Source organism: Elephas maximus, chromosome 3 (genome assembly GCF_024166365.1).
Source record: "Elephas maximus indicus isolate mEleMax1 chromosome 3, mEleMax1 primary haplotype, whole genome shotgun sequence".
NCBI classification, from domain to species: domain Eukaryota; kingdom Metazoa; phylum Chordata; class Mammalia; order Proboscidea; family Elephantidae; genus Elephas; species Elephas maximus.
In genome coordinates, this window is record NC_064821.1 from 65,799,440 (window position 1) to 65,826,939 (window position 27,500).

General features: G+C 39.8%; 2 protein-coding genes across 4 annotated transcripts in view; one reads left to right on the top strand and one right to left on the bottom strand.

Annotated features, from left to right (window-relative positions):
- The first annotated feature begins 150 nt into the window (after window positions 1–150).
- Window positions 151–19,901, top strand: TMEM50A (transmembrane protein 50A). Of its 2 annotated transcripts, XM_049878304.1 has the most exons (8): window positions 152–241; window positions 1,614–1,751; window positions 3,613–3,717; window positions 6,551–6,663; window positions 8,206–8,273; window positions 10,088–10,180; window positions 12,803–12,863; window positions 18,785–19,901. In XM_049878304.1, exons 3-8 carry the CDS (start codon window positions 3,625–3,627, stop codon window positions 18,828–18,830), a joined length of 474 nt encoding a protein of 157 aa, XP_049734261.1. In that variant the 5' UTR covers window positions 152–241; window positions 1,614–1,751; window positions 3,613–3,624; the 3' UTR covers window positions 18,831–19,901. The 2 variants fall into 2 exon arrangements, with proteins under 2 accessions (XP_049734262.1, XP_049734261.1); XM_049878305.1 differs by lacking the exon at window positions 1,614–1,751 and having other exon boundaries at window positions 151–241.
- A 682-nt stretch (window positions 19,902–20,583) lies between these two features.
- The window catches only part of RHCE (Rh blood group CcEe antigens), a 48,941-nt gene continuing 42,024 nt past the window's right edge, over window positions 20,584–27,500 (bottom strand). Inside the window, exons 9-10 of one of the 2 annotated variants that reach the window (XM_049878303.1) lie at window positions 25,442–25,515; window positions 20,584–20,838 (exon numbers count right to left, since the gene is read on the bottom strand). In XM_049878303.1, the coding sequence (XP_049734260.1) occupies window positions 20,812–20,838; window positions 25,442–25,515 (101 nt within the window). In that variant the 3' untranslated portion in view covers window positions 20,584–20,811. Of the gene's footprint in view, window positions 20,839–25,441; window positions 25,516–27,500 lie in introns of those variants that run through there. The other variant, XR_007516565.1, reaches the window with a different exon arrangement.

The window sequence follows — 27,500 nt, forward strand, 5'->3', positions numbered from 1 at the left end:
ATGCGCACCACGGTGGCGCGGTGGGCGTGGCTCATTTCTTCCTTCCCGCCTCCATGACGTCACCTCACGCAGAGCCACGAGGATGCGCATGAGCGACTGAGCCCCGGAGGCGGTGCTGCCACATCCGGGTGTTCGGCGGCCTGTGGTTGTTTTGTTTTCTTGGCTGAAATCAGAAGAAAGCGAGGCGGCCCGGTGTGGCGCAACGGCAGGCTGCGGACTTACTTCACAGGCGAGGTCGCGCGTAAGTGCCAGGCTGGGAGTGAGGGAATGAGGAGGAACAGCCTCCGTCTAGTGCTCAGATCCGGGGCTGTGAGTGGCAGATGCAGGCAGGGTCCTTGCCTCCACCCTCTGGGACGCTGCAGATTAGGGTTTTGCCTGTCGGATCGCTATGAGTCGAAATCGACTCGACGGCAACGGGTTTTGATTTCAGTGAGCCCTTCCTGGACACTCCTTTCGTCCTGTGTCTGTGTCCGGCCCGCAGTCGGAGGGGGCGACAGCGCCCAGACCCCGCCTGCCCGCCGGACTGGTGGGGGAGATGGAGATGGGAGATCACAGCATCCCTGAAAATCGTTTCACCCTCCTGCTCTAGAGATGGGAAACCGGGGCCCCGGAAAGGGAGTGTAACCTGGCTGGTCCACACAGCGGGGAAAGTGGCCGAGCTGGAACTAGTTCCCAGACCTTGCAAGTCTCAGTCCACTCTCTAGACCTAAAATTCCCATAGTCTTGGAAGGCGGAGTTTGGGCAAGAGTTGTGTCAGTAATCATGCAAAGCTAAGTAGACTCGGGACGGCGTCACTGGGGAGAACCGAAAGTAAAACATACTGGACTGCTGTTTCTCCCAGGGCAGGAAACAACGAATGACTTTTCAAAATTGAGCCTGTCTTACAATTGTCCCAAAGATTAGCTCTGGTTATAATCACAGTTGTTGTTGTTGTTTTAAATAATATGATACTGTGTTTTGAGTGAAGGTTTACACAGCAGTTAGGTTCCCATTCAGCAGTTTCTACACACATCGTTCACTGACATTGGTCACATTTTTCACAATGCATGAACATTCTCATTATTTCTGTTCTGATTGTTTCATTTCTATTAATCTAGTTTCCCTGCCTCCTTACATTCTCATTTTTGTTTTAAAAGTAATTGTAGACTCTTTGGTCTCATATAGATGATTTGTTTTGGCAAAGTGAAAGTCATTATCATTTATGGAAAGAAAACGATAAACAACAAGAGATTCTCAAAAGGAGAACTTCTTATCCTTCCTCAAATGACCCGTGTCCATTTTTATGTCACTGGGGAGGCATGCCGTGGCTCAGGTCAGTTGTCAGATGCTGTCTTCATGTCACCACTGCCTCTGGCTACCACCACACTGCTCATGCTCTGCTACTGAAGCTCACTGGGCCTTGCCTTGCTGGCAGAGAGACCCTACATAGGATCTCCCAAGCCTCTGCCACCAGCTCCCCCAGTGCTAACTTAGGGCTTTGGGGCTGTCTTGCCACCACACTACCTGGGCCCGCGTTGTCCAGGCGGGGAGGCATACAGTCCCTGCACAAGGCACACTGAGGCTTCCTTGCCCTGCACAAGCAAATGTTACAGCTCCTTTGGTTCTGCTCTCAGGCTTGCTGCCCAGAGGCATCCGGCTCCTTGCTGCAGTAGAAAGACTCCTACGCAGGATCCTCTGAGGCAACACCTGCGTGGGGCAAACTCAGACCTCTGCCTGCACAAACAAGTGTTGCAGCTTATTTAGCTCTGCCGGTAAGCCCCTGCCCAAAGGTGTTCAGCTCTTGCTCCACATCCCAGCAAGTCTACTGCAGCTGCCTTGCTTCTTGGTCTGGCAAGCCCACCATCACTATCTTGCACTGTATTTAGTGTTACAGCTCTCTCTTCTGGATATAGGACGTTCTCAGTGCAGGGACCCCAGGTCGTTGGTCCAAAGAACACACTCCTCTCCAGACTCTTTTTGATGGTAGTGAGGTCCCCCTGCAACTGTGGGGTTGGCAGTTATCTAAAGAAACCCTTGTCAGTTTCAAGGTATGACCCTCACACCAGAACCCTGAATTGAGCAATCCCCTCAGTGGACTTCAAGTCATTCAATTTGCAAAGTATACTGACCAATCCCTTGCAAGATTGTGGCCCGGCCAAATAAAAGCAATTCACTGCAGTAGAAAGGCTATATATATATAAGCAATTCGCTGCACTGCACACTGTCTTGGTTTTCATTCTTCAGCCAGAATGTTGAATTTTAATAATGTATAATCACAGTTTTTAATATTTACTGTAAAAAAGGGAGGTTATCATTGGATTCGTTTACTTTTTGTAGGATTTAGTGTTTCTGTTGTTATTAAGTGCCATGGAGTTGGTTTCGACTCAGGACCCTACGTACAGCAGAACGAAACACTGCCTGGTCCTGGCGCCATCCTCACAATCGTTATGTTTCTGGACAACCGTAATAGCTTCATGGATGGATTCAGCCTTTTTCTAGGAGTTTGGGTGTTAACTTGATTATTAGCCAGTTATATGCACTCCGTGCTTTTTCGTACTCTGAAATAGAGATAAAGTCGATGTGCCTTAGGAATGTTTTATGTAATTCATTAAGACAGTTTAGTCGGCAGCTCGAATCCACCAGCTACTCTTTGGAAACCCTATGGGGCAGTTCTCCTCTGTCCTTTAGTGTCGCTATGAGTCGAAATTGACTCTACAGCGATGGTTTTTTTTTTTGTTTTTTTGATAAGGTTAATAACCTCATGCTGTGCTTTCTTTTGATTTGGAAGCCATCTGTTAGCATTGTAGTCAGAGAAGTTAAAATGGGTGTTCTTTATATAGAGGAGCCCCGGTGGTGCAGTGGTTAAGCGCTCGGCTGCTAACCGAAGGTCGGCTGTTCGAACCCACCAGCCGCTGTGCCGAAGAAAGATGTGTTGTATAAGATGACTCTAGAAAGACAGGCTTGGAAGAGAAAAAAATGGTGGGATGAAAGGAAGTGATGTGGGCAGAGGTAAAACCTGCAGTGCAGTGTTTAATTTCTTAATCTGAGTGTGAATAAATGTGTATTGTAATAAGATGTGTGCATCGTTAAGAGAAAAAAACTTTCATCTGGATCCGTGCTTTAACTCAGAGCCAAAGTTTAACACTTGTCTCTGCACTATCTTAGTGCCCCTGAACTGTAATATCAAAATTATATAACTTAATTTGGAGTCAGAAGGATACAAAAGAACTCTTGCGGCTTAGTGAGGATTTATGCTAGGTTGTTAAAAGACTTACTTAAACTAATTTAATAACCTACTTGGAAATAATACGTGACATCTAGCAGGAGGAGGTCAACCAGTAGTTAAAAAAAATTTAGTATTTGGGTCCCCCACCTTTGTTCATTTTACTTGAATATACAAAACCATCTTTTATATTTAAAAAAAAAAAGAAAGGATTCCAAGTTTTGTTTTCCGAAGTTATAATGTAGAAATTTATCAAAAGCTAAATCAAATATTCAGAAGATGTAGAGCCAAAATACAGCATTTCTAATTGTGTAATAACTTCTATTAAGTTATTCCAGAACTATGCTAATTATTTTCTAGGAACATAGTTTTGAAGCAACTAAATAAAAATACTTTATTTTTTATTTAAGTGACCTGAGAAAATGTCTGGATTTCTAGAAGGCCTGCGATGCTCAGAATGCATCGACTGGGGGGAAAAGCGCAATACTATTGCTTCCATTGCTGCTGGCGTCCTAGTAAGTGTCATGGGTAATTGGGGCTTTTGTTATTTTGGTGTGTTTATGTGTTTTGAATTCTGCGTGTTGTTTTTATACTTGCATTTTTTTTTTATTAACTTTTATTGAGCTTCAAGTGAACGTTTACAAATCCAATCAGTCTGTCACATATAAGTTTACATACATCTTACTCCGTACTCCCACTTGCTCTCCCCCTAATGAGTCAGCCCTTCCAGTCTCTCCTTTCGTGACAATTTTGCCAGCTTCCCTCTCTCTCTATCCTCCCATCCTCCCTCCAGACAAGAGATGCCAACACAATCTCAAGTGTCCACCTGATATAATTAGCTCACTCTTCATCAGCATCTCTCTCCTGCCCACCGACCAGTCCCTTTCATGTCTGATGAGTTGTCTTCGGGGATGGTTCCTGTCCTGTGCCAACAGAAGGTCTGGGGACCATGGCTGCCGGGATTCCTCTAGTCTCAGTCAGACCATTAAGTATGGTCTTTTTATGAGAATATGGGGTCTGCATCCCTCCTGCTCCCTCAGGGGTTCTCTGTTGTGCTCCCTGTCAGGGCAGTCATCGATTGTGGCCGGGCACCAACTAGTTCTTCTGGTCTCAGGATGATGTAGGTCTCTGGTTCATGTGGCCCTTTCTGTCTCTTGGGCTCTTAGTTGTCGTGTGACCTTGGTGTTCTTCATTTTCCTTTGCTGCAGATGGGTTGAGACCAATTGATGCATCTTAGATGGCCACTTGTTAGCATTTAAGACCCCAGTCTGCGTGTTGTTTTTAAATATGTACTGTTTATCTTTGGCCAATGAATTTCTTTTATAAATGTTGATATTGTTTTGTTTGTTTATGAGGGAGTTGATTTATTCCATTTTGAAAGCTAAAATTAGGTTTTGAAATTTGAGTAATTGGTTGATTTTTTTTAGCTGCATGATAAAAGTGGAATAATAAGACATTATATTTTATGTATTTATTCATTATAGGGATTATAAGTCCTCCTATTTTTTTTTTTTTTAATGAGTTTAGTAATTTGCCAGGAAATGTTTAAGAAACAATCAGGTTCAAATCAGTCAAGAAATATGATTGCATTTCTCAATAATCCAGGGTTAACTTTCTCCTCAATCTTATAAAAAAGTAGCAGGAAATGCACTAAAATATATTGCTTCGAAGTAACTTACAGTCTAAAATTCTTATTTATACTGCATATTTCTTAAGGTATCTAATAATTGTGTTTTATAGTTTTATGGTGTCATGTGCTCAAAAGAGTAAATTTGAAATAAAAGAATGACTAAAAATCTAAGTTTAAATATCTCCTCTTCACCTAATCCCTAACATTTATGAAAGTAGTTATCCTATACTCTTTCTAAAATGATGGCAAAATTTAAGACTACTGTAGAAAGTCTGATCTCCCAAATATCAAATAAAGCTTAAAATTTTAGCACATAAAGAAAATACATTGAATACATTGAGCTGAGGGTAAAAAAAAAAGATAAAGCAGTACTTAAGCTAGCCAGTAAAAATGTTGTAGTAGAGTATGGATCTATCTATAACCTGATAAAAATAATTTGATCAGGATGAAATAGTTATTTTTAAGTAATTGCCAGGAGATGGTGAAGCCCCAGAGCTGAGTCAGGGTTGAGAGTGAGGGAAAGGTCTACTTTCAAAACCTCCTAAGCCCACTTGTCAGAGTTTGGTTAATACCCTTTTATTATAGCTTCTGCTCAGATGATAAAAGATTCTGTGCAGTTTTAATTGTATTTTTCATTGTGTATTTGCCCTTCATAATATCCAGAACTAAATTCAATTCATATAAATTATAATTTGACACTTAAATTAGGGGGCCATGGTGGCTCAGTGGTTAAGAACTTGCTGCTAACCAAAAGGTGGACAGTTCAAGCCCACCAGCTGCTCCTCAGGAGAGAGATGTGGCAGTCTGCTTCAGATTACAGCCTTCGAAACTCCGTAGGGCAGTTCTATTCTGTTTTGTTCTGTAGGGTCCCTATGAATCGGAATCGACTCCATGGTAATGGGTTTTTTTTTAACTTAAACTTAGCATTAAGAAAAAGTCTGTTGCCATCAAGTTGATTCCAACTCACAGCGACTCTCTAGGACAGAGTGGAACTGCCCAATAGAGTTTCCAAGGAGTTCCTGGTGGATTCAAACTGCCAGCTTTTTGGTTGGTAGCTGTAGCACTTAACCACTATGCCACCAGAATTTCTAAAAATTTAGCATTACACCTGACCTATCTGTAGGCTGCACTGCGATTCTTAGAGCTAAAAAGAGCTAGGGACACCCAAATGAAAAGCATACCTGCAGAGCTGCTACTTATTTCACAGCACAAAGAGAATAGCTAAAATTCTTGACGCCTCCATCAGATGCAACATATGTATCGACAATATTTGTACCCAATATTAAGTATTTTTTTCTTCATTTTTGATAACATTTTCCTGGAGGCTTATATCAGCAATAGACCATGCCTCTGTCAGTTGGAACCTGAGTCATTTTTATTCCTTTCTCTTCTTGCCAAAAGATACTGTAACTTGTTTCTGGTTCAAAAATTAGATCATGGACTATTATGATAATATAAAAGAATGATTGAAATGGATTTTGAAAATAAGCACGTGTTAGTAGGTATTAATCATTATCAGATTTAAGGGTATCTAGTATGCAACTGCAACCAAATATTAAGCTCTGTGCAAATTATGTACAAGATATTATGCTAGGATCCCCAGAAAATTTGAAATTAATCAGAAGGGACTGCTATACTTAGACATTGCTCTCTTTAACCAGTAAGATCTGAAATGATTGTAATTTCTCATTGGTTTTACCACTTGCGGTTTTTTTTAGTTTTTTACAGGCTGGTGGATTATCATAGATGCAGCTGTTATTTATCCCTCTATGGAAGAGTTCAACCACTCATACCATGCCTGTGGTGTGATAGCAACCATAGCCTTCCTAATGTAAGTGTCATTGTTACGGCCACTGCTACATAGATTGTCACAAAACTCTAATGTTTTACGTACACAGTAAAACCTGTGAAAACCAGAACCTGTGTAAGGGAAAAATCTGTCAGAGAAGGGAAATTCAATATTTTCCACTAATGGAGAGTGATAGAAAATTGGTAAGACTGCACCCTAGCAAAGGCAGAACACTTGAGAGACTCAGAAAACCAAGGCAGTCCTATAGAGTTCTGGCTCTCACAGGTTTCACTGTAGTTGAATAGACTTAAATTTTAAAAATGTTATTAAGATAGCATATTGGCCATGCTTAGAGTCAGAGAGTAGAGAAGGGCTTGTAAAGAAATGCCACAGTCCCGTTTTCACTTCCTCTCCTCTCCCACTTCTGCCTCCCACCTGCTCTCAACTCTCCTTCTGTCTCTGTGCTGCCAGTGTTGATTACATTTAGGTCAGAAACTATGTACTTTGTCTAAAGGTTTACTTATTTATCCAATAATTATTTATTAAGCTTTTATATTCCAGGCACTTTTCTAGGTATAGAAGATACAGTAATGAATAAAACAGGGGAAAAATCCAGGCCTTCATGGATTTAATGAATGAGATTAGATCCTTTCATGGATCTAATAAATGAGACAGACAGCAACTAAAGAGAAATAAATTAAACTATAGTGTGTTAGATAATAAGAGATACAGAGAAAAAAGTAAAGCAGAGAAGGGAGATAGATATCAGCAGGGGGGTATGGAAATGTCAAGGAAGGCCTCACTAAGAAGTCTTAAAAAAATTAAGCTGGCCATGAGGATATATAAGGGAAGGTCATTCCGGGCAGACAGGACAGCAAGTGCGAAGTCTCGATGGCAAGGAGGCCAGTATGGCTGGAGTGGGGTGGTCAAGGGAAAAAGTAGTTGATAAGGTCAGAGAGTGAGCGGAGAGGCGGGTATGGAGTAGTCTTGTAAAGCATTGTCAGGACTTTGCTTTCATTGTGAGTGAAATAGGAGCTGTTGGAGAGTTTTGAGCAGAGGAGTGACATGATCTGCCTTACGTTTTATTTTAGCAGGATCACTTCTGGTGAACAAAAGTAAAAAAGGAAAGAAAACTCACTGCAAAGCCAAATAACCTGTTACGATACCAGTTTCCATGCCGTGACCCACACTACTCAAAGGAAAATTTTCAAATGTAGTTTTGCTCCTTGCGCTCTTGACAGCTTCTCAAATCCATACTACATTTTAGTTTGCTTCACATTTGACATTTTTCTTACTGAGTACTGTTTGTTTTTCCTGGAGTTTCCCTTTAGTACTTATAGATAATTTTCTAACAAGTTCCCAGGCGATGCTGATTCTGCTGCTCTGGGGACCACAGCCACTGCTTGAGAGAATATTTGGTTGAAGGGACTTGTTTAAGGTCATATGAACCCATAACTCAAGACCCATGAGGCATAACTTTAAATTTGAGGAATTCTAGCTTATCGTATCTGGTAATTTCATGTCGTGGATAGTTTCTACTTGGAGTCAGAGACCCTGATTCTTGGTTTTATTTTATTCATACAGGATTAATGCAGTATCAAATGGACAAGTCCGAGGTGATAGTTACAGTGAAGGTTGTCTGGGTCAAACAGGTAAATAGGTGCAAACAACATTTTGTGATACATATCTACATCCTTAAATTGAGAATTATACATGGAAGGGCCACTTGTCTAACTCCTTCAGATCAGGGATAGGATGGAGTTGTATCTAGAGCAGAGGTTATAGTTTCCAGGGCGTAGGAGAAAAATCGCCTCTGGTCAAAGTAGCCTGTATAGTATAGAATTCATAGTCTGGAGTATATAACCCTATGTAATAATATATAGATATAAATGTATAAAGTATGTAGTAGAGAATAGTATATAATAGAGAGGAAATGTGCAAAATAGAATTTTTAATACTTTATACCATATAAATTATTTTCTTCGCTTTTGTTGCCAACCATATTTGGTTAATTAGCATATCATAAATTCACAGATAATGAGATTTCCCTGTATTTCGGAGGATTTTTATAATTGTCATTGCTCAGGAATCTGTAGAAGACATTTGCTGAGTATCAGAAAATTTGCTTATCTTTGAAATAGTTTAGAATCGTAGAATTTTAGTGCTTGGGGTTCTTCTAGACCCTTTCTTCTCTACTTGGGAACTCTTATCTTCTGGAATCCATAGCTGTGTACCTGAGATACGCAAAACACAGGGTACATGTGGCACAGCTTTCTAAAGAGCTGAGCTTAAGGATTTGAGGGGGCATCTATACAAAAATGAATATACAAAAATAAACCTGGATGTAGACAAATTTCAACTCTTTTTTTTTTTTTTTTTTAATGAAAGAGGAAAAACGGCTATAGGCAGCTTTGATCTATGCCCTCAGACTCTCCTCTGGTTCACTCTCCCGTCAGAGAAACTTAAGTAGAAGAGATACAGAAACGCTGATCTACCATGACCTTGTAAACTCTGAAAGAATAGATAAAAGTTAGCAGTTAGCGTTAATAACAGTAAGCCAGTAATAGCTAGAGCCAGGACTGAATAGAGAGTTTTTACATCTTGAAATAAAATTTTTGTTAGCTAATCAGGCACAGTTTTGGAGACTCAGAGCTAATTGTATTTGTTTTAATATCACATCTTATGAGCAATGGCGTATTATTTCTGAATTAGTGTTTTATGTTTGGGACATGAAATAAAATTAACATATAATATATAATTTCTGATTTCATATTCGCTGTGCTTTATGGAGCTAGACAGCATTTTTACTGAAACGTATTTGGGCTAATTAAATAAAGAAGCTCACTTATCTCAGAATTTATTTTAGCAAGTGTAATGACTCCATTTATTTGATAGCAAATCTTCATAAATATCATTGAAATGTGATTTAAAAATTGATTGTTCTCCTTTGTTCACATAACTTTAATGCAACTTTCCTAAGTGCTAGCTACAGTCAGTGTGAATTTACTTTGCTGTCTGATTTCCCTGAAACTGAAATATGGTACCTTTTAGATTTATCACTGAATATGATTTTTTTAAGTGTATTTATTTAATTGTTTGAAAGTATTTCTGGAGAACTTTAAAATTTAAAACACAGATTCTAAAAATATATGGAGAACGAGCTTCTAAATATGGTAAAACATATTTTGTGAGATGTTTTATAGGAAGGTTGAATAAAGCTTTTTTAATATAGGTAATTGGAGAAAGTAAATACGTACTTAGAATATACAGACCAACCAATCAACAGGTTAAAAAGGTCAATGAAAGGCTGATGAAAGAGACTCAGCGTATCTTCTTTCACCTCCTTTAATGACAACTGTATGTTCTTTTTTTTTCCTGTTTGGGTTTTTGTTTTCTTTTTGAAAAGTTTGATTGTATGCACTGGCCATATGAGAAACAACTCTGGTAAAATGGTATTTCTTTCAAGGTGCTCGCATTTGGCTATTTATTGGTTTCATGTTGGCCTTTGGATCTCTGATTGCATCTATGTGGATTCTCTTTGGAGGTTATGTTGTTAAAGGTAAGGGAAAACAAAAGTTTACATTTTACCTCAATGGAATACTGAAATTTTGCATTAAAATTGGTTATTTTAGAATAAAGCTTTTTTCATATAAATGGGCTATCTACTAACAATGCATTTTTAGTTTCCCTTTTCTTCTGTATTTTTTGTTCTAACCTAGAGTGGGGAAGTGATGGGACACAGCTCCAAACCTTGTTCCTCTTTGATGTCCAAACACCTCAAGCAGAATATATATATATTTTTAAGTACATTTGTTTGTTTGAAAGCACTCTTGGAGAGCTTTAAACTTTGAAACACAATTTCTAAAAATATATGAGGAACGAGCATCTAAATATGGTAAAACATATTTTGTGAGATGTGTTATAGGAAGGTTGAGTAAAGGTTTTTTCAGTATAGGTAGGTGGGGAAGTAAATATGCACTTAGGGTATACAGACCAACCAACCAACAGGAAAAAGGCCAGCATCTGCTCCGAGGAAGGATAGTATATCCTCTAGCTATTGGGCAGATTTTGACTTACTGAATGATGTCCTTGCAAAGTTAATGTCCTAAAATTGAAATTTACTCACTTAAGCCTCCCTGGCTATATGTTATGATCTCTTTATAGATGGAAATGTAAATCAGTACTTAATGTCCATCTGATATATAAGGTCACTTTGAGGCCGGCTCAAGAGAGGGCTTACTCTTAGATCCCTGGCTGAAATTTCACCTCGAGGAACCTCAGAAAAATATCAGACCCATTTAATGTTCATGGCAAAAACTGACTATGCCTATCCTAATAAAAATATAATATTAATAATTTACAAAAACTAGATCAGCATAAACCTAGCTCATGTTTTAACACCACTTCTTAGAATAAAATGCAGTTCTCTGGATTAAAATCATGGGTTTCCTGATTTTTTATTAAAATCCTTTAAATTTTATGAACAGGAATGACGGGCATTTTTAATTTTTGTATTTTTTTCTTTTGTTGATACAATTTATTAAAACCATGTTACCAAAAACTTTAATTTAAAAAAAAAAAAAAAACAGGAAAAAGAAACTGTAATAACCTCACCACTCTTAAATGTTTGGTGTGTTTCCTTTTGGTCTCTTTTTTTATGATTGTTAAATCACAGGATCATTAGGTATCATAGAGAAAATACAATTTGGAACCCTGTGTTTTGCGTTTAACGTGGCATCGTAGTAGTTTCCTTGCCACTGCAGGGTCTTTATCACATTTTAAAACAGGAAATTCTTTTGTGTGTGATCATATAAATTGCATAATACTCCTTCGTTGTAGAAAACAATACAAAAGAGCTCCAAGAAGAAAATAAAACTGCTGATGATTCTTCTTTCTCAGATATACCACCATTAATACAGACATTTTGTAGGACTGTCTTCGTCTCGTAGAATTTTAGGTTATTTTCTTAAAGGCTTCTGAAGCCAACTAGCACGAGGCTATGCTCCAAATATCATTAGCAGCAGATCTGTAACTTTGCCAGGTTTGCCTGTCCTTCTAGTGGCAGTAGTCATTTTATGGGAAATAGTAGTGAAGGCCTATCCAAACCAGATGAATTTAGGATTAACCTGTCCTGAGAAAAGGTTGACAGTTTATCTATTCATCAGGCCTCAGTTTGTCACTTAGTAAGTAATCATTGACAGCTCCGATAGTAGAAATTTATGAGAATCTCTATCCGGGATAAAATGTTCCTCCAGCAGTCTTCCTCCATCTTACTTACTGGCTACTCCATCCTTCCAGGTGCTCAGGCCAAAAACCTTGGGTGGTTAAGGTCTGTCAAAGATGACGTCTCTCTTTTTCTCACGTCCAGTCAATCAGCAAATCATATTGACTCAGCTGTCAAAGTACATCCTGAATCCATTTTTGCCATCTGCATTGCTACCACCGTGGTTCAATCCATCACTATCTCTTTCCTGATTTCCTGAAATAGCCTCCTAACTGGTTTCTCTCCTTGCCCCCTTTAGTGTCCTCACCCTCAGTATAGCAACTAGAGTGATCCTGTTAAAATATGTCAGCTTATGTCACTTTTCTGCTCAAAACCCTCCAGTGGCTTCTTACATCACTCAGGGTGAAAATCAGAGTTCTTTCGGTGACCTACCAGGTTCTGTAGGATCTCCCCCCACAACCCACCCCCCACTTTCTGCTTTTCTCTCCTTTGCCCACGTGGCTATTCCTCTGCTACACCAGGCACGCTCCCACTGCATGGCTTTTGTACTCGCTGTTCCCGCTGCTTGAAAGTCCCTCTCCCCAGATAGCTGCACGGCTCCTGCCCTCACTTCCTTCACATCCTTCCTCTTGTTACCTTCTCAGGAGGTCTTCCTGGCCACCTGGGTAAATGTCATCATCCAATACCTTCCCTGCTTTATTTTTTCTCCTTATTTGTTTATTCTGTTTATGGTCTAGCTCTGTGAGGACAAAAAAAAAAAATTGTCTGATTTGTTTACTCCTGTGTCCTTAGCACCATAAACAGTGTCTGGCACGTAGTGTACACTCAGTAAATGTTTGTTAAATGAATGAAGGGAGTTGTCCTTTATTAATGGAGGAGGCAACTGATTTGCAGTACACCTTGAAACTTAAGTGACTCACAATCATAAACCTCTGAATATTACAATTATTTTTACAGAAAAACCCACAGTTTACCCTGGAATTGCCGTATTTTTCCAGAATGCCTTCATCTTTTTTGGGTAAGTTTGTTTTGAATTCTTCATCCTGTCTTTGTGTTTTCATCTTAGTTTTTTAATAGATAATTTCTTATATGTCATTTACTGTATTTGATTGCTTAATTTACTTCTGTCTAATGCCCCTCGTCCATGTTATTGTTAGAAAATATGAAGAATGAGGATGACAGGATATTTTTAAAATGTCATTTGTTACCAGCCTTGGGAACATACGTTAATTTTTAAAATTGCCACCACTCCGCATTTAATGAAGAGCTGTGATTCATGTAGATTTAGTTATATAACACTGATAATGTTCATTTTAAACCTAGGTCACTAATAGTTGCTTTTGATGAAAGCCTGCTTAAAGCCATTTCTTCTTAAAAATGTAGTTTCTGGGTACATTTCATAGTTCTTTCTATTCTTAGTGTCATTAGAATTTGTAGGTGAGATTTGAGGTATGGAGAAAAAAGCCCTAAATTCTTTGATCCTTACAGTTACAAATTAAAAGATTGTTACCATGAACATCTGCCTCCTTTGTCATGAGACCAGAACTGAATGGTGCCCAGCTACTGTTACTGAACATTTTGATCAAAGATTATGTAGAATCCTAATCAAAAGGGGGAAAATGTAGAACAGAATTTCACATTCTTATGGATTCCACAGAGTCCATGGAGGCTGAATGAACGCCTGAATGAACCATTACCCCAAGATAATCTTTAAGTCCTAAACCAAAAATATCCCCTAAAGTCTTCTGGAAACCAAACAGTAGCTTAGGTTAACTAGCCAAGAACGTCTGCCTTGACAATTATGTTCTTTTAAGATCTATCCACATGGGATCAAACTGACAACAGAAACTCGAAAGATAAGATAGGAACCTTAGGCAGCAGTGAGTTTATATTATTGGGGAAGGAATAACTCAGAAAAGGAGTGTGAGGATGGTTGCACAACTCAAAAGATTGTAATCAGTGTCACTGAACTGTACATGTAGAAATTGTTGAATTGGTATACATTCTGCTGTGTATATTCTCAACAGTAACAACAAAGACAAAATAGATTATGCAAAAAAGAAAAAAAAGATTCTGAAAACCTCAATACTTTCATCAGTAATCTTTTCTAACGTTCATTCTTTCCTGGAAACTTATCCTGCTCTTTCCCCTACACTTAGCCCCAACCCACACCAAAACTTCTCTTTACCCTCTGCATCAAGATTTCTTTTTAAAAAAATAATATTTTATTATGTTTTCAGTGAAAAACATCAGGAGTTCTTAACCTGGATTCCATAAGTAGGATTCTGAAGATAGGGAACCAGTAGACATTTCCATATGCCAAACATTGGTGTTTCTGATTGTTTGCGGGAAGAGAAGTCTGTGGCTTTCATCAGATTTTCAAAGAAATCCTGAATCCTAAAAAGCTTTGTTAGTTGCCATTAAGTCAGTTCCGACTCATGGTGACCCCATGTGTGAAGTGGAACTGCTCCATAGGGTTTTCGAGATAGTGATCTTTCGGACATAGGTCACCAAGCTCAACTTATGAGGCGTCTCTGGGTGGATTGGAAGCACTTAATCTTTCATGCCACCCAGGGACTCCTCAAAAGAGATTATCTGCTGTGTACTGTAGATGTCTCCTCCCTCATCACTCCTCATCACCTCTAAGAAGGAAAAAAAAACCATCCGGATATGAACCACTCTTTGAAATGCTAACTGTGCTATTCAGTACCAGTCAGCAGTGGGTATGCACACCTATTCAATTCCACCACTAGGCATTTTTGCAATTTTATAAAATCAGTGTGGAAATAAGAAAAATGTGAACTTGGATGTGGCAAGATCATAACCACTTTGGGTCATAGTCTGTGTCCGGAAACTGGTGTGAAACTCCAAAGAGTTTAAAAATATATGTGTGTGTGTGTGTGTGTGTATGTATGTAAACCCCAAAACCAAACTCATTGCTGTCTAGTCGATTCTGACTCATAGCGACCCTATAGGACAGAGTAGAACTGCCTCACAGGGTTTCCAAGGAGCGGCTGGTGGGTTCCAAATGCTAACCTTTTGGTTAGCAGCCAAACATTTAACCATTGTGCCGCCAGGGCTCCATATATATATATATATATGTGTCTGTGTGTATATACATATTTTTAAGCCATTGTGTTTTATGCAATTGAGCAATTCCTATGTGCTAGGTACCATTCTTAGTGCTTTACATGTACAGTCTCATGTTATCCCCGTAATAACTCTCTGAAAGTGGTTCTATTATCCCCGTTTTATAGATGAGAAAACAAGCGCAGAGAAGTTAGATAGCTTGCTTGAGATCATGTGGCTAAAATTCAGACTGAGGCTGTCTGACTGTAAAATTCAGCCTCTAACTACTATTGTGATGAAATTTGAAAGTTTGGATGAATTCAATTGACATTTGTTCTTTTTGCTAAGGCTTCGACCAGTTGATTAGTATTAGTTCTGGTTCCCTCCTCACTTTTTTAAAGAATGTAAATTGTAGTTAAAAATACAAAATGAGTAAACTCCACCCCCAAGTTAATGAAATAAAATTTTACCATTGTAAAGGAAAGTTGGAGAAACATAAGCTATCTCCCAAAGTCCCTTTAAAAATCATTTTCTACCCAGAAAGTCCTTGTTTCCATTTTTAAGAAGTAAAAAGATTGTATTTCATTTTTACAGAAAAAAAAAAAGTTATCTTTTAGGGATCAGTAATGTTTTTTTGTTTTTTTACCATTTCATAACATTCTAAAATGTATTGCTCCAGCTGTTTAAAGCTTGAGTAAGCTTGACATTCTGTAGGGTATATAGCATGTGTTTTATGAGAGAGAGAGAGCAAAATGCTTGAGCAACATTGATACTTGGGGTTTCTTTTCCTTTCAAGTTGCAGTGCTGAGACTTAAGCATCTTTTAAGAAGGACCAAGCATCCTCAGCTGACCGCTCCAGTCTGCACAGGGTTGGAGACGCGCTGCGGAATCAGTCACCATAGCGTCAGCCAAAGGAAGATAGGGTCCAAGGCTCAGAGGCAGGGGTGAGAGAAGCTTCAACGGTAGGCAGGGCATTTACTGAGAACAAACTTGGCCCTCATCCAGTGAGGGGCAAAGGGCAGCCTTCTTTATTTTAATCTTTGTCTACCCCAGCAAGGATGAAGAATAAAGTAAGCTCCACCTTGAAATGCTGCTTTTGGCAAAGAAGTCATATAGCAGACCAGAACAGAGGATTGGGAAAGGAAAACTGATGTAAAAACTTTCTTCCAATGGAGGAGAAACACTTAAATTCATACAGTAGTTATCCCATTTCATAAAACATTGGAAACTGATCACTGACTTGTCATTGTCTCAAAATAGTGACAACAAATACTTTTATACACATCAAGTTTGCTTTATTTCTTATTTACTGCTGTACCTATGAAGTCTAAAAACCAGCTCAGTTTTGTGAATATTCTACAAGCAAATTGAAATTCAATTCAGATAATTGACATTTTTATCGAAATAGTTGCAGCAGATTGCCTGCCATTCTGATTTATAACAGAACAGTCCTCAGCAGCGGCTTAGAAATTACAATTTCAGAAATTAGAAACAGATGTCAGTTCCAAAGGTAACCATTTGACAACGTAGGAGGGATGGGCTCTTACCCGAGAAACTCTTCAGATTACAGTTCACATCTCTTGGCTAGTATTCTGAAATTACCCTGTCTCTTTTAAGCTGTCTGGAGAGGAGAGACCCTAATAACCCATTTTGGTTTTTCTTTTTATGGCAGTGGGTCTGATATTAACCATAAGAGCAGAAATTGAATCACCTTTTGGAGGTTTATTAAATTTTTTATAAAGAGAAATTAATATACTTTCAAAAGGCATAGATGACGTCCTGGTTGCTTTTTTTTTTTTTCCCCCATTGAAAATCACTTAAGTATTTACCGTTATAAAGGCCTTATGAAACAGTGCAAAACTGATTAACAGCTTTGGATTTGACCTTGAGTATACACTTTGTTTATACACTGGTAATTGGAAAACAGAAAAGAAGACAAAATTAGTACCAGCCTATGCAATTGAAATGTCTAATCTGTCATCAATTTATCCCTCATACTCACCTGCCTCCCCCCACCCAATTCCTGCTGAATCTGCCTCTGAATTGTCTTAAACCTGCTCTCTTTTGTCCGTTCCGTTGTGTTTTGGTTGTCATCACCGGTTGTCTAGACAGTTCACATTCCTCGCTGGTTCCTCCCTGTGCCTCTGGTCTCATCCTCCCTCTGATTCATTTTTCCTGCTGCCAGTTTTCCTCCTAAAACATACTCTTATCCTGTCATTTCCCTCTGAAAATTTTTCAGAACTCTGGACTGACTACAGGAGAGATCAAAACTGGCAGCTGTCAGGCTAAATTCTGCCCACACTTATTTTTTATTCAGCCTATATGGTGTTGTTTGTTTGTTTTATTGAGCCCACATTTAAAAATCAGGAGATTCGACATAAAAATCTGTATTTTTAGCTTTTCTTGACAAACGGGAAGATCCGACAGTCCTGGGTGCCCTGTGTGGCAACAGTCAGCCGGCTCTGAGTAGTCATTCCTTTCAGGTGGGGGATGCACCTTCCCTGGTGCCGCTGTGCTCACTGCCTGGGACGAGTACCAGCTGCCCTCTTCACAGAGCATACAGGCTGGCACCTGCCCTCGTGACTCTTTGAAGGCACCCCTGGTCAATTGGCTTCCCAAGTCTTGGCCACCTCCATTCTCTATTTTCTTCGTCTCTTTTAAACACTATAATCTAGCCGTGTTGGATTCTTCCTGGTACTTTTTATGCTTGTAACTGCCCTCTTTTCCCTCTTAGATGAAGCCTTGATGACAGCTGCTGACCATCCCCACCTAACTCCTAGATTGCGGCAAGCTCTGTGAGAACATATTCCTGACGTGCCAATCTCCTGGTTTCTCCTGAGGCCCCCGAGTCTTTTATGCCTTTTTGCCTTTTGATACACTATCACCTCTCCCTGAAACTTCTTCCTTCATCACCCCATTAGCTCTTGTTCCTACCAACCTCCCATTCAGACTCCTGCTTATCCATCAAAGCCCATCTCAAACATCACTACCTTTTTAGATCCTTTTCTAACACATCCAGGCAGAATTAATTCTAAGTTTCTATGCTTTTTTATGGGAGAAAGGTGTGGCAGTCTGCTTCCATAAAAACTTGCAGCCTTGGAAGCCCTATGGGGCAGTTCTACGCTGTCTTGTAGGATTGCAATCATTTGGAATCCACCTGAAGGCAATGCTCTTTTAACATTTGGTATAAATACCTTGTTCTTTCCCCCTAATATTTACCACATTGTATCATCAAGAATGTGAGGAACTGGAGGACAGGGACTACATCTTACTTACTTTTATAGCCCTAGCATCTAGCACTTAGCACATCAGGATGTGCAAAAATGGGCTCTTGAGTGAATTTGATCAAATCAGACATATCATACCAAACCCACTGCCACCGAGTCAATTCCAACTCATAGCGACCCTATAGGACAGAGTAGGACTGCCCCATAGAGTTTCCAAGGCTGTAAATCTTTATGAAAGTAGACTGCCACATCTTTCTCTGGCGGAACAGCTGGTGGGTTCGAACCTCAACCTTTCAGTTAGCAGCTGAGCGCTTTATGCACTGTGCCATCAGGGTTCCTTAGACATATAATAAGAAAATAGTTATGCATAAATACTGGTTAACTTTTGGAAAGTGACATGTGTCTCCAGTACTCAGACATTAATAGCTGTTGTGGGGCAGCTGATGGTCAATGTCACGGTTGAGCCTAACAGAAGCATTGATTACCTTTGTATGATCCGTTTCTGTTTTGATATACACTCCATGATTTTTTTTCCTACAGCACGTCAATTATTCGTTGTTGCTAGTTTCCCACCTTTCTCTGAATCTCATAACTCTTTTCCTAAACTCAGGTAATGATATGCTATTTCTTGTTTTATTCACAGAGGACTGGTTTTTAAGTTCGGCCGCACTGAAGACTTATGGCAGTGAAAACCTGTCCTACAGCACAGCAGCCCTGCCTGGGTTTTTTACGCTCACTCCCCGTCTTTTGTAATGGCATTTTCTAAACTTATTTCTGAGTGTAGTCTTGGTTTAAAGTTGTGTAATACAAAAATCATGAGAACTTCCAATTTGAACAACAGAATAATCTATTGTGATTTGTACTTGATTAACTTATAAAATGTTAAAGGAAAATACTTCACAGGGGAAATTTTTTATCAGATTTCATCATGGTATAATTTGTAAAAATAAAATCATGGCTATATCATTACGAGTATTTGTCACACCTGAGGTCCAAAACTGAAGTTAAAATTATCTAAAGATTTAATGTACTTATTTAAATGTGGCATCTTCAGTGTTAACGTTAAATGAAATGTAAACATTTTCTTGTTCTTAAAAACTGTTCATTGGCCAGAATTGTTTTTCACTATACTTTGTTTGGCTTACACAGTTTTACCAAGAATTCTATAAACATTTCAGTGTAAATAGCTGTTGAGGGCTTCCTAAGCAGTGAAATGAACATGTCAGAAGAGAGAAGCCCCACGATCCTGCCGCCAGACTCGTCATGTCCCTTCCGTGGGGATCTCCTCCACTGTGCCGCTCATTCTAGGGGATAAGGGGTATAAGTCAGCCTGGACACTTGGTCCTGGTGGAACGCTGACAGTCGTTTCACATCCACCGTTGAAGGAAGAAAAAAAGGGTAAGGACTTGATGCTCCAGTCCCTTACCCAGGTGAATTTTTTGTTGTTGTTGACGGTGGTGGTCTGATAATGGAATTGGCTGCCATGTTGTTTCATTTTATCTGTTTAGGAGACTGAACCACTAAGCTCATGCTACACCTGCCAGGTCAATTATAGTTACAAACAGTATTGGTAATTCTCATACTTTTTCCTTAAGAAGAGCTTTGTTATCGTCCCAGGCGTCCCACCTTAGCAAAACGGAATTTATTTTTTAATAAGCTAGCTAACTGTCAGATAAATGTTCTTCAGAACTACAGCTTGAATGTTTTCTCTCATAAAACTTGTTACAATTAGCTCTTCATTAAACATAAAATATCTCTTACGTGATTTAAATGTGTGATATTCTTTTCCACGTCAGCCATAACTAACTGCCAATATATATGTTTTGAATAATGCCTGGTCCTCAAAGCCCTACTCAAAAAAAAAAAAAAAAAAAAACTATATTGCTGTCATCTCACAGCAAATCAGTCATGGTGAATTTTTAAATCTGTGAGTGTGAGAATTGGAGGGGATATTAGAGGTTGAAGTCTACCCTCTCTTTTTACAGATGAGAGAATCCAGACCTTGGAAATCTAAATAATTTCCTCAAGGTCATACTAGTTTTTCAATGCTGAGGCAGTCTGTCTCCTACGAGGGACCACATCTTTCTCGCAGTGCAATTGAGAATGCGCTCAGAGAATGCAGACTACCTTGTAGAACTCCCGGAGTAAAAGTGTAATGTCTGCAAGGACTATATGTAAGTAGCTTCTTAATTTTTTTTTTTTTTATTAACTTTTATTAAGCTTCAAGTGAACGTTTACAAATCCAATCAGTCTGTCACATATAAGTTTACATACATCTTACTCCATAGGCTTCTTAATTTTTATCTATTTTGTATTATCTGTTCTGCTGATGTAGGCAAGAGTTAACTGCATAGCACTCTATTAAGCATGAGAAAGGATCTAAAGAATTATAAATAAAATTTAACAGAAACCTTAATTCTGTGTCTGTATCCAAGAAAATATTTATAGCATCATCTTTAAGGAAACTTATCATATTTGAAACTATTATTAAATGACCGGTTAAACAAGTTTTTAGTCTTTTACTTTTAATATCAAATTTATCTCTGACCTTATTTCATTGAATATAATGCGATCTTGCTGTAATGAGTGTTGTGCACAAAAGTGGAGAACAGCCAAAGAGAGTTGTCTTATTTTTTTTGCACAGGACTTGTTTTCCTTGGGTGCTTTGGCTTAAAATCCAGCAGCCAAGTGGGGAAACTGTAAAAGCAAAGCAAACATTTTTATTACAGATGAACCTTCATACTCTTAAATTTTGTATACATATTGATTCTGACTTGATCTTCTCAAACTTACGGTGACCTAAATGTCATCTTGTCACACAGACCTTAGAAGTTTGTTCATAAAATCCTAGTTGGAAGAGACCTACAATAGTTCATTTCATACAGTCCTTTGCATGGATCATTGCTAAATAGTCATCTAGCTTCTGTTTGAAGCCTCCAGCGATGGGGAACTTAACTACCATATGAAGTGGCTCATTCCATTTTACAGATAGTTCAAACTGTTAGAGATGTATACTGCGCTGCCGTTGGGCCTCATTAAATTCTTTGGAGAAACAGAAAAACATTCTTCCTCTTCTACGTGACAGTCTTTCAGGTGTTTGAAGAGAGTTCTTAGGTGTCCGTTCAGTCTATCTTTTCAGACTGAACCACATCATAGCCTGCTGCACAACATCACTGCATGGTTGAATAACCTGGGACCATAAAATTCTAGGACTGGAAATCAGGGCAGCTAACACTTATAGTGTATTTTCTGTGGACCAGTCAGTGTGCTAGCATTTCACACACATTACCTCCTTTAAATCCTGACAATAACCCAGTGAGTGAGTTACTATTATTATCCCCATTTCAGAAATGGGGAGACTGAGGCTCTGTGAGGTCACAGAGCTAGAAGTGGTAGAATTCAGATCTGATTCCAGAATACACTCTCTTAGAACATGGGATTTGATCTCATTTTACAGATGAAGAAACTGAATCCCAGAAAAATAGAGTGACCTGCCTGGGGTTTCAACTCAGATCTGCCTCCCACAGCAATGCTCTTTTCACTGGGCCTCCCTGAGACTGGAGGAGGCATCTGGCAGGTTCCAATCTGTTTTCCTACTTTGCTGTAAAAGCTGCCACTCATTTTGGTTGAACAAGCACTTGGGCATTTACTGTGTGTCTAGAATATACATTTTAGTTCAGAAGCAGGGGTGATACCAGGGTGACAAGGCCAGTTTTTAAGAACGTTGTCTACATGACACAGCAAGAGGAACCCTTAACACATTTTGTTGTGGTTTTGTGCCAAAACAGTGGTGGTGTTTATGTTTTTTGGAAAAAAAAAAACTGCAAATTCTTGTTCAGAAGCTAACAAATGATCTTTAGCATATTGCAGTCGTTTCAGAATGCATCCTACACGCTTAATCCCATCCTTCTACTAAAAACACTCTATTGCATCATTCCCCCACCGCAGCCTTTGGGAGCTTCCAATGGCCTGTAGGAGGAAATTCGAGTGGCTCCAGCCTGGTTTTCAGCCTTCTCTTCACAAAGTCTGCTAAGCCAAGCTGCTTTATGCTTCTGTTCTTGCTCACAGCCTCCCTCTTGCTTGGGATGCTTTTCACTTAGTTGAATCCAACATACCTTTAAGTTCCATTTTCCCAGCCCTATGCACGATCTCTCCGTCCTCTGGACTCTTCTAGCAGCTACTGCCAGCATATGTCATTCAACCCCTAGTTTCTTCGTCTGCACTGTACACAATGCCTAGCTCAGGGGCTTGCCCACAGGAGACTAGCAATAAAAACTCTTCACTTGGTTTCACAAAGGCTAATTGTAGGATTAATTTTCAAAAAAGTAGATGCCAGTGGGTCCTTGTGCTTTGGAAAACATAAAATAAATCTGTGGCTTATTAAATTGAAATAAAGAAGGAAGCAATTTAATTATTCTTTTAGTGAAAGCTCATGACACATGAAAAAAATTGTGTTGTAAACTGAATTTTTGTAAATCAGTATCTGGGGTTAGGATCATTGTAAACTACAGAGAGATAGGGGATCAGTATACTCAGTGCCTTGAGACCTAGAATTCAGTTTTATTTAGATTTGTCTTTCTAGCACTTAGCACAGTGCCTGACACATATTAGGCAACACATTTAGTGGAATGAATTAGTGAGTGAATGAGTGAATTTTAATAGAACCATCCAAGGATGAGATGAGTGCCCTTGCAGAGTGGTGAAGGCTCCATCCCAGGAAGTGCCAGGCATAGTCTGAGCAACCAAGGAAGGAATGGTTGAGCCCGCCTCCATGTCTTTTCCAACCCTTGCAGTCTGAGTCTATGATATGCAATCGGGATTCAATAAAGTTTAAAAGGTATTTTTGAATAGTTTACATTAAAAAAAAAATCACCCCTGTATTTAATCAGCTTTGCAAGTTTGAATTCTTGCCTCTTTAATGGATTTTTGGCCTTTCAAATGCAAGCTGTAAGTGCTATACTGCTGAGTAAATGGTTCTACTCAGCTGCAAGAAAATAAATTAGAAGATTGGGGGGTGGGGGGAACAACTATTCTCCAGTAGCTGCCACAACACATACACACACACTTGCTGTGTCTTTGGAGCCAAGGTGACATCAACCCCAATTCCCCCTGTCCCATTTGACTAGCTCTGTAATTTTGGACAATTTACTTAATCTCTATAGGCCTCAGTTTCCTCATCTATAAGATGGGGAGACTTATTCTCGTGCAGGGTTTTTGTGACAATAAAATCAGATAATGTTGAAATGCGTCAAGCACAAAACCAGAAACAGCAGGTCTGCAATAAACGATAGCTATTACGCTCACCCATACTCCTTTGTGGCTGGCTAAGCCGCTAGGAATAAACTTCTACATGGATGTAGTACTTTGCATTTTACAGAGTGTTGTTATAGACATTATTACTTCATTTGATCTTCAAAGCAACCCAGTAAAGTAGAATAAAGATTACTATTATTTTACCAATGAGAAAAGTCAGTGGACTTGCCTAAATGGTACATGGCAGAAAGGTAACTAGAATCCATGTCTTCTCATCCCAGGTGCACACTTATCACCTGTTGCTGCAGTGTTAGGCAGGGCTCTTCAGATTTCCTTCATGTGTTCAGCAAAGATTTATTGCACCTCAAATTTTTGAGCTGTGTGTCTGTCCTGTTTGTGGGATCCCTGGTTGATTAACATGATGCCTGATAGTAATTGCTGAATAAATACTTGTGGAATGAATGAATCTGGTTTTCAAGAGTCCTTTCAGTAGATCACCCTGCTTCAGCTTAAGGAGCAACAACACTTGCTGTTGTAGGGGACTGGGAGGGACTGGCTGTTGGGAGAAGCCAAGAGCTAATAACGGCTTTAGAGAGAAGCTGGTGCAAGATGGGGCAGGTTACATGCAACAACATGGATGAATCTCAGAATAATTATGCCAAGTTAAAGGAGCCAGACCAAAAAAAGTACATACAGTAGGGTTCCATTTACATATAGATTCTAGAAAATGCAAACTCATCTATAGTGACAGAAAGTAGTTTTGTGTTTGCCTGGGGGTGGGATGGGTGGGGAGGAGGCAGGGAGGGGTTCCAAAGGGGCCTGAGGAAACACTTGATGGTGATGAATATGCTCATTATCTTGATTGTGCTGTTGTTTTCACAGGCGTGTACATAAATCAAAACATCAAATTGTACACTTCAAATACGTGCAATTTATTGTATGTCAATTCTACCCCAAGCTGAAAGAAGAGAAAGAGAATGAGGACGAAGAGAATAAAAAAGAGAAGAGTAGAAGTGGAAGAAGAAGAAATGAGAAGTAGGAGGAAGAGGAGGAGGAAGAGATGACAACAGTGGCAGCAATGGCAGCAGTGGCACTCTGCTTTGTCACTAGATATGCCCAGGCCCATAGCAAGACTGGTTCTCTGTACTTTAGTAATCAGTCTCTTGGCATGGTGGGTGGAGAAAGGGTTGGCCTGGGACTCAGAAGACCTGGTTTCTGGTCTTGACTCGGCCACTGACAGCGGTGTAATGCTGGGCCTGAGCCTAACCTCTCTTGTCCCCACCTTCCCATTCATAACTTGGCAATATCCATCCCTGCTTGCCCAGCCTATCTGATTACCTAAGGTCACATACATCACAGGGTTTGTAAACTGTCAATGTAGGTCAAAGGGGGAGGTCAGTGGGCTGGCAGAGAACAATCGCTGACCTTTCTAGTCCCATCATGATGACAAACATTACAGTGTAATACAGAGTCCCTCAGCAGCAGCTAGGTTGTTGGAGCTCATTTTCCCTTTGCTAAATAACCCAAGACTCCTATACCACAAGTTTTCTCGTGTCCATTAGTCACAACTCATCAAGATCAGTGTTTGAGATTCAGCTGTGAGACGGACTCACTGTGAGATGTTGCACAAGTCATTCTCCACTCTGAGCATCTGTCAAATGAATGGTTGGACTTGATGGCCCCTGTGGTTCCTTCTGACTCCTACATTGCCTTTGTTTCTAACCATTTGCCCACTTCAGTGACTCCATATGGGGAACGGGAAGTGTGGTCAGTGACACTTTTCTCATTTCTGACTGCAATAACCTCAAGGTATCAGGGAAATATGGTCATCTTTAACCACCTCCCTATCATCTGGCCAACACACAGACACAGACACAGACACAGACACACACACAGCTTCATGAATTTGCTCCTTCCCCAATGCTCTTCGTTTTTGTTTTAATCTCATAAACACCAAGTTCACATAGATAACCAGATACCTTTTGAAGTTCATGTACTCCAAATCTATGATGTTAATAGGTTAAAAAAAAAAAAAAAAAAAACTTACCTTCCAGAAAGTTTGGTCATGATAATATTTATTCCTGTCAGGTGCTTTCCATATTTTGAGCCTCAGAAGACTACCTGTTTAAATTTATAATTAAATGTTAAACATTTGGAGTACATTTGTTTTCTCAGGATTAATCAAAATATCATATGTCAACTATGGTATCTCAGTAGAAATTCTTTATCTTCCACGACCAGGAGACAAATTGAAGCCCTGTCTTTCCTTGACTAGCTTAATTCTATAGACACCTTCTAAAAGGAACTAGCAAGAGCAATGATCCCTAAAGGATTTAGATGACACGGAGCAGTGTAGGATAGCCATGTATCTGACATCTGTCCCAGTAGGGAGTAGAAGAGCTCTGTAGGGACTGCCGCATTTAAAAGCAAGAGCTACCATGGAGAGCGACTTAAAATAGCTGCCCCCAAACCCTGATGGCATAGTGGTTAAGAGCTAGGGCTGCTAAACAAAAGATCCAGCAGTTCAAATCCACCAGGCGCTCCTTGGAAACCCTATGGGGCAGTTCTACTCTGTCCTTTAGGGTTGCTATGACTCAGAATTGAATCTTGGCAACGGGTTTAAGGGCGCAATGGTTAAGAGCTTGGCTACTAGCCAAAAGACGGGCAGTTCAAATCCACCAGCTGCTCCTTGGAAACCTTATGAGGCAGTTCTACTCTGTCCTATAGGATCTCTATGAGTCGGAATCAACTCTTTGGCAGTGATTTTTGGTTTTAAGCACAAGTGGGGAGCCCTGGTGGCGAAGTGGTTAAGGGTTCAGCTGTTAACTAAAAAGTCATGCTTCAAATCCACCCAGTGGCTCTGAGGGAAAAAAGACCTGGTAATCTGCTCTCATAAAGATTACAGCCTAGGAAATCCTATGCAGAAGTTCTACTCTATCGTATAGGGTCACTATGAGCAAACGGTTAAGTGCTCAACTACTAGCCAAAGGTTGCAGTTTGAACCCACTCATAGGAGCCTGGGAAGACAAGCCTGGTGATCTGCTTCCGAAAGGTCAGAGCCTTGAAAACCCTATGGAGCAGTTCTACTGTGCACGCATGGGGTCTCCATGAGTCAGAATCAACTTGACAGCAACTAACAACAACGACAAGGTCAGATAGAGGTCCCTGGGTGGCACAAACAGTTTGTGCTCGACTACTAACCAAAAGGTTGTCTGCAGGAATCCACCCAGTGGCTTGGTGAAAGAAAAGGCCTGGCGATCTGCTTCGGTAAAATTTGTTGTTGTTGTTCGCTGCCATGAGCCTAGGCCTATGTGTTACAGAGTAGAGCTGCTCTGTAGGATTTTTTTGGCTGTAATCTTTATGGAAGTGGTTCACCAGGCCCTTCTTCCACAGAGCCACCAGGTGGGTTCAAACTGCCAACCTTTAGGTTAGCAGTTGGCTGAAAACTGCGCCACTCAGGCTTCTTCTATAAGATTACAGACATTGAAAACCCTGTGGAGCAACACATGGGGCCACCATGAGTCAGAATGGACTCAAAGGCAATAGGTTTTTTTTTCGGTTCATAGGTCAAATAAATATACCACACTGTCCCCACTGGTTCCAATAAACTCCCAGCAACTTCAGCTCAAGATTCCACTTGTATGACTAGGAAAGTAGTTTGTAACAGCTTGCTTTTCTACCTGTCCTTCTTTTTACCCATCCAGCCTCTGCCTAGGTAGTTTCACCCTATGGATCCCTCTATTTTTCTCAAAGTCAGCTGAATTTCCCGATACATTCTGTAAGAGTGTACTTTTCACATGAAGCGGCGAATTGCTCTTGTTGGATTTTTCTGTGTGTTTTTAATGATGATAAGTTCCAATGTATTAAATAGTACATTAACAAGAGTAGGAGCGTGCTTAGTGAAATTCTTATTTTCCTGTTGCAGCGAACACCTTTAACTGATAGTAGCATGTAGGGTGCAGCCAGCACTCCTCATTTAGCTAAAATTACTCAGAAATGATCACTATCTCCCATGTGTATTTTCTAGATAGCTGAGGCTTACTCATCACTGACGAAAATCTAAAATGCGTTGCTTTCTTGTCTTATGAGACAACACTGAACATATT